Source organism: Aegilops tauschii, chromosome 3 (genome assembly GCF_002575655.3).
Source record: "Aegilops tauschii subsp. strangulata cultivar AL8/78 chromosome 3, Aet v6.0, whole genome shotgun sequence".
Taxonomy (NCBI): domain Eukaryota; kingdom Viridiplantae; phylum Streptophyta; class Magnoliopsida; order Poales; family Poaceae; genus Aegilops; species Aegilops tauschii.
Window position 1 is genome coordinate 535,646,805 of NC_053037.3, and position 7,090 is coordinate 535,653,894.

Below are 7,090 nucleotides of genomic sequence, written 5' to 3' on the forward strand. Positions count from 1 at the left end.
GATCCGTGGATAGTTGAGTCCAACATCATATACAATTTTCTGAATAGCTTCTCTCGGGAACTAGGAATTTTCAAACCTAAAAACTGGATCGGTTTTTTATTTCAAAAATCTTAAAAAAACACGTACACTTTTTTTAAAAAAGATCTAGATCTATTATATACGTTCACCAAAAATACAAAATCATCCCAAAGATAATAAAAATTACATCTATGTCCATGGACCACTAAACGACCAATGTTGCCTTGAGAACGAGCCATCGATGCGCCGCTGTCGCCCTTGCATACTGGAGGCAGCATGAGGGCATTTATGACTGAACTTAGTAACCCGGGCTTCATTTTCCCGCCCGAAAGCCCGAAATGCCCATAAATCTATATTTTATTCCGAATACAAGTATAGTTTATTATTTTAATACCCCAAATATTATTATTTTAATAAAAAAGGTCACTGTCCCTGTGCTTCGGGCCGGGCCAGACCGGGCTCGGGCTTGGGATTTTTGCTTCGGGCTTTTACAAGTCCGGCCCGAAACCCGACCCGGCCCGAGGAATTATCAGGTCTACTTTGTACCAAGCATTCGTCTTTCTATTCCATCCTTTTAATTTTGCCCTAAGCTTTCTCAGCATCCTTTGTCATTTATCTACGTTGGATCCGTGGATAGTTGAGTCCAACATCATATATAATTTTCTGAATAGCTTCTCCCGGGAACTAGGAATTTTCAAACCTAAAAATTCGATCGGTTTTTTATTTCAAAAATCTTTAAAAAACACATACGCTTTTTTGAAAAAGATCTAGATCTATTATATACGTTCACCAAAAATACAAAATCATCCCAAACATAATAAAGATTACATCGACGTCCATGGACCACTAAACGACCAATGCTGCCTTCAGAATGAGCCGACGATGGGCCGCCATGGCCGTTGCATACTGGAGCCAGCCTGTGGGCATCTATGACCGACCTTAGTAAATCCGGGCCAGTCACCCCTCAAATGTCCATTCAACACCCCCCCCCCCCCCCCCCCCCCCCCCCAAGTCCATGCAACATGAGAGGAACTATGTAGATCAACATACCAAATTCCATACGGGCCGACCATAAGAGACTTTTCATCGGACCACACAGACATAGATTCATACTAAACACAACTAAATACTAAATGGAGATCGACAGGGGCGTCGAAAAAAAACACAATTTCCTCGGCTGGCCCCGGAGCGGTTATAGCGCTCCGCATAGGCGTCGGCGGCAGGAAAGGCGTCAAGGGATTCATGGTTGTGACGCTCTCGGGCGAGGAGGAGATCATGTTGGCCATCCGACGGATGGCGCATGGCTGCTGCTTCGCGAGTCGGGCTTTCGCGTCGCGGCCGCCCCTCTCCGTCGAGGCGCTCCGACTACTCAATGCTGAGCCAGAGCGTCTTCCTGTTCTTGCGGCGGAGCCGTCGTGTGTCCGTCTCTGCCATGGTTAGCAAGCGGCGGAAGGCCATCACGAGGAGCTTCTCCTCCACATCGACCGCCAGCAGGACAGGGACCGGCGGGAGGAAGATGCCTCTACCTCCACCGCCCTCTCCCTCGCTTGCTGCCTCTCGCGGCATGCAACACGCGCCTCCGATTCGGGCATCCGCATTTGCGGTGGCGCGGGCACAAGCACCCATCGATCACCATGAGGAGCAGCCGCTGGAGGGTTGGCGAGGGGCCCCGGGGCAGCAGAGCGGAGCGCACAGAGCTGCGCGACTGGCAGGCGCCGGCATCCGCGTTGCGTCGCCATGGACCAGAGCTCGAGCTGCCGCCCTTGTCCACCTGTGGCCGCTGTAGCCTGATGCGGATGATGAGTTTCTCATTGCCGTCCGCCTCCGCCTCGTGGACGAGGGCGTTCCAATCGACGGGGTCGTCCTCGCATCCGCATCCGCTGCCATTGCATGACATTGGGAGAGAAGGGGACGGAGAGTGGAGGAGAATCGACGGGGAGTGGAATGAAGAGTGGGAGAGTGAGGCAGGGATGGTTCGTGTGAGGATTTTAGTGGAGATGGAGTGGGGTCGGCGCGAGCCGGCATGGGCTGGTCCAACGTGGCACACTCGTTCGAGTCGCCCTACATCCGAGGAGTGCCGGATAGCTTGAACGTATACGGGGTGTTTGAGGAGGTCGGTTGCCTCGAAAAAAACTGACCGGTTACTGACCAGATCGTCTGCCCGTTCAAAATAAGGAGTATGCCAATAGATGTGCTGACCTTGTCGATGAACCGCCCCGGAGGCGCAATTGAACCCTTGAATTGATCCAAGGTGCGTAAGTATCATGATAAGATAACTTAATATGTGAGCTGAATGTTTCAAATCCACGAATTTGTTCCTCATCAACGTCACCACGACAGAACACCAGTAACATGCAAGCTGACCGCGCCGGCCAGACGACTCGCTCTCGAACTCCCGCATGCACGCGCCATCAACCCTATCCCGACCAACGAACTCGCTATCTTATCGGGATCCAACAAACCCAAAAACGAAGGCCACGTCGCCGGCCGGCCGGCAACGGCTGACGGCGCAGGAGAAAACGACGGGGGCGCCCGGCGCTGGCTGACACCCCAGGTGCCCCGTCTTTGCCGGATTTATATACCCCCGGCGCCCCACCCACTGCACCAGCCCGGCCGCGGCAGCTGGCCGCGCCGCAGTGGACACACTTGTCCATTTCCCATCATTGCCACCCGTCGCACATGCCCCTGCCTCGCCCCCTCCGTATTCCAGCTTTATCCCATCATCTCGCTTCCCTCGCCGTTGCCCCGTTCCGGCTTCCAACCCCGAGCACTGCCCCGTGGGAGCGTACGCACGCGCTCACTGACACGGGACCCGGCTTGTTGAGTGGCCCAGATGCCAGTGCCCGCTTTGCGATCGCGTACTGTACTGCATGGACTTAGTACAACAACCACCGCGATCTCCGAGGGAGGAGGAACGGTCGAGCTGTGCTGATTGATTGCCGTTTCCCGGGGATCGATTGAGACTTGCTAGTAGTATTTTTTATCAGTTTAATCGGGATGTCAGAACTGCATCAGTCAACAGCACCAACCGTGCGTAAAAAAGAAAAACACCGAACCGAGCTAGATTGACTGAGCGGCGTGACTGATCCCTTTCAGATCATGGTGAATGGCAACGAGATGCCGCGGCGGATCCATCACATTGGATGCCAGTGGTCGAGCGACAGAGTCGCTAGTACAGGGAACAACGACACGTTCCCCTCTACAGACTACAGCGCCAAGGGACGATTCAGTTCAGTTCGGTTGGATTTGACAGAGCGAGGGAGTGAGGAGAAAGGCACTGACGCTTCCAAGAATAATATGCAGAACCCAACGAAGATCACTAATCACACAAAAACTTTACATGCATCATCCATTACCCAGGAAAATATGGCGATCGGCCATACGCCGGAGAAGTACACGCAGGCAGCTCCCGCCGGCCGCCGATTTACTTTGGCACGCAGCGGACAAGAACAGAGTGATGAGGTGGCGAGGAGCAGACAAAACGAATGACCACACCTATCTATCTGCACACTAGCCGGCCGTCCGCCCGCCGCCGGCCGATCACCTCTCAAAACTGCGATTTCTGGTTCACGCCTCCACGATGAAATCATCCCATCATTGTTGCAAAGCGGCGCCGTCTTCCGCCACCGATCCGCCGTCCCTAATCTGCGGCGACAGAGAAGACCAATTCAAGAAGCTTGTTAGGAGGTTGCAACTGTACTACTACAAACGGGAGTGTCGATGGGGAGGGAAAATCATGGATGGCGCGACGGCGTTACCTGATGCGGCTGCAGGAGGATGCGCGAGGTGGGCACGCACGGCGGCGGGGCCTCGAAGAACGACAGCGGGAAGTGCTTGTAGACCACGCCCACATCGAAGTAGATGACGCCGGACGAGGGAACGTCGACGCGGATGCTGCGCACGGCGAACCAGAGGAAGAGGTCCTGCGCGTCCACGCCGGATAGCTCGGCGATCCGGCCGTACGTGATCTGCCCGGCGACGGTTACGTTGTACCGCAGGCCGACCTCGGTGCGCGAGGTGCAGGGGGACTCCAGGACCGCCTCGAACCGGCCGGTGGCCGGGTCGTGCGAGAACGCCGCGATCCCCGCGGGGAGCAGCCCGCGCGGGAGCCCGTGTGTCTGCAGCACGTCGTGCGCCGCCTCCGCCGCCGCCGTCGGCGCCGCCTCGCCGCACCCCGCCGCCGCCGCCACGACCGCCGCCGCCGTCAGCAGCGCCCACCACGACGCCGCCATCGCCATTACCAATGGAGAGCCGCCGTGGAGGGGTGGAGGAATGGAGATGGGGAGGAGATGAGGGGCGGATGGGAAGGCGCAATAATTGAGGTAACCGAAGAAGGGCCGAGGGGAGGGGAGGGAGGCCGAGTGAAATAATCTACGGGGGGATGGACGCGGCCCGGCCGGGCCCACCTGCCAGCGTTATATTTAATTTGTTACGCCTAATTGGCCGCCCCTCCTCCCCGTTTTTAATTAAGCCGCGCGATAACAGCGTGGAGTAGCTGGTGGACTCGCGATTTGGGGTGCGTGTTTCGCGGGCGCAGCGGTTTTAATTCCTTCCGCCATCTCGCTGCTCGGCAACTGCTTTTCAGTTGTTCTCGGCGCTACTACTGTTACCCGCTATCTATCGTGTTTGAGCTGGTGTGATCGATGCCATGCGGAGGAGGATCCGGTCACGGTTTGCCCATGAGTGTACAGTATGTTGCAGGGATCTACAGGGAACTCCGTCGTGGCACAAGGGAGCGTTCCACAAATTCCGCGGGAGGGTCACGTGGAATGCTTGCGTTGCGTGCCAGTCGGGGCCTGGATCGGCATCTTTTGTTTCGGCCAATGATTAATCGTTTTTTCACGTACTAAAGCCAAAAAATTAAATCCGAAATAAATTGTCCGCAACATTGTTGAGCAACGCTGCTTCAAGAAGATAATTGACTTTCCTTGTATATAAAGTTACGATATAAATTTTGCATGCTCTCTAGAAAAAAAGGTTTGTTAGAGCAACTCCAACGCACCGATCCATTTTATCCTCGCGCGTCCGTTTGAGTCGGCGCGGACGGAAAAGTCGGGCCAACGCGCCGACCGAAACGGACGCACATCCGCTTTTAGTCCGCCTGCCGCCCATTCTCAGCCTAATTTGTGTCTTCTCCTCCCCCTGGCGTGCTAGTCGGTGGCACATTGGCCATCCTCTTCCACCCATATCGACAGCAAACCCTCGCCTGCCCCGTCGCCGCCGTCGCCCATTTTCCGGTGCCTCCGCCAGCAGCCCGTGCCGACACACCTCCCCCTCCCCAACGCCGCCACCTCCCACGTCGCCGCCGCCACTGCCTCCTCGCCGGGCCACCGCAGCTTCCGGGACACACACTCCGACGTCGCCGCGAGTAGGAAGCCGCCTTCCGCCCCGGCCAGCTCCTTTGTCTGACACCATTCGTTGTCCTGACGCCGCCAGGCCAGCCACCTGGTCCAGGGGAGGCACGCATCTCTTCGCCGGTTAGCATCTTCGTCGACGCCCGCAAGCTGTTTGACAGTTTGCCTTAAGGTACAAAATGGACTCCGCTGACGAGTTCTTTTTCCACAATTTCCTGTGCGACCCCGACGATTCCTCGTCCGATGAGGAGGAGGAGATGTTGGCTGCCGTGTTGGTCCATGACCACCTTAATAGGTAGCGGCCGTTGTTCCGGGGCTCGATCCCGGGGCACATTCCGGCGTTGAGTCGCAAGCGAGAGAGTGGCCATTTCCTTCTTTGGAGGGACTACTTTGACACAACCAACCCGTTGTTCAAACATCATAAATTCTGGCGGCGTTTTCGTATGGCTAGACATATTTTTGACGGTATTAGAGAGGGGGTGGTCGGATACGATAATTATTTCGAGTGCAAAGAGGATGCCCTTGGAAAGATTGGCTTCTCCTCTTATCAGAAATGCACTACAGCCATCCGAATGCTTGCATACGGAGTGCCCGGTGATCTCATTGATGAGTATGTCCGTATGAGCGAGTCTACATGCTTAGAGTCCATGTACAGGTGCTGCAAGGCTGTGATTGCTATGTTTGGCCCTGAGTACTTGAGAGAGCCGACTGCTCAAGATACAGCCCGCTTGTTGCCAGTGAATGTCAGCATGGGCTTCCCAGGGATGCTTGACAGCATAGATTGCATGCACTGGGAGTGGAAGAACTGCCCTTCTGCTTGGCAAGGGCAGTATAAGGGCCATGTCAGGGCTTGCATTGTCATACTTGAGGCCCTAGCTTCACAAGATCTCTGGATCTGACACTCTTTGTTCAGCATGGCCGGATCGCACAATGATATCAACGTGCTTCAACGCTCGCCGGTGTTTGCAAGGCTTGCCGAAGGCAACAACCCGCCGGTGAATGTTAACATCAACGCCCACAACTACGACAAAGGATACTACCTAGGTGACGGTATCTATCCTCAGTGGACCACTATTGTGAAGACAATCCCCAACCTTGTTTTAGAGAATAGGAAAAGATTTGCCCAAGAGCAAGAGAGTGCTAGGAAAGATGTCCAACGTGCCTTTGGTGTTCTGCAATCTCGATAGGGCATCATTTGGTATCCTGCTAGAATTTGGAGCACCAAGAAGTTGTGGGAGATGATGACTGCTTGCGTGATCATGCACATTATGATCATAGAGGATGGGCACCCGGAACGTATTTACGATCAAAGGTTTCAGTTTCAGGGTGAGAATGTCGTGCCTGAGCATGGAGGAGGGGCGACAATGTTTGCACAGTTCATCCAATTTCATCATAAAATGCATGATTGGGAAACGCACATACGGCTGCAAAATGATTTGATTGAGTATATGTGGACAACCAATAGATGTATCTTTTATTAAAATGTATTTGAGACAATTTAGTTTTCTTTCTGCTTGTAAAACTATGCTAAATTTATTTGGTTGCGAAACTATGCTATTTTTGTTTTCAAACAATTTTGTTTTGCTTGTGAAACTATAAAAATGTGTGCTTATTTGTTAAAAAACGGTGGTCAGCCGGCCACGTCGGAATGGGTCGGCGTGTTGGTTGCACTGCTAATCCAAATCATAAACAGGGCGAACGTCGAGCGGGCGACTGAT

General features: G+C 54.1%; 1 protein-coding gene across 1 annotated transcript; it reads right to left on the bottom strand.

The window, feature by feature from the left end:
- Positions 1–3,311: 3,311 nt before the first annotated feature.
- On the bottom strand, positions 3,312–4,349 carry LOC109779338 (uncharacterized). The gene is made up of 2 exons (XM_020337954.4): positions 3,777–4,349; positions 3,312–3,663 (listed from the first exon to the last, which is right to left on the bottom strand). Exons 1-2 carry the CDS (start codon positions 4,254–4,256, stop codon positions 3,613–3,615), a joined length of 531 nt encoding a protein of 176 aa, XP_020193543.1. The 5' UTR covers positions 4,257–4,349; the 3' UTR covers positions 3,312–3,612.
- Between the last annotated feature and the right edge of the window lie 2,741 nt (positions 4,350–7,090).

Excerpts from the sequence above, each read along its gene's own strand:
- LOC109779338 (XM_020337954.4), bottom strand. The coding sequence starts at position 4,256 with ATGGCGATGGCGGCGTCGTGGTGGGCGCTGCTGACGGCGGCGGCGGTC. Across the intron at positions 3,664-3,776 it reads TCCTCCTGCAGCCGCATCAG|ATTAGGGACGGCGGATCGGT; the intron begins GTAACGCCGTCG and ends CTGTCGCCGCAG.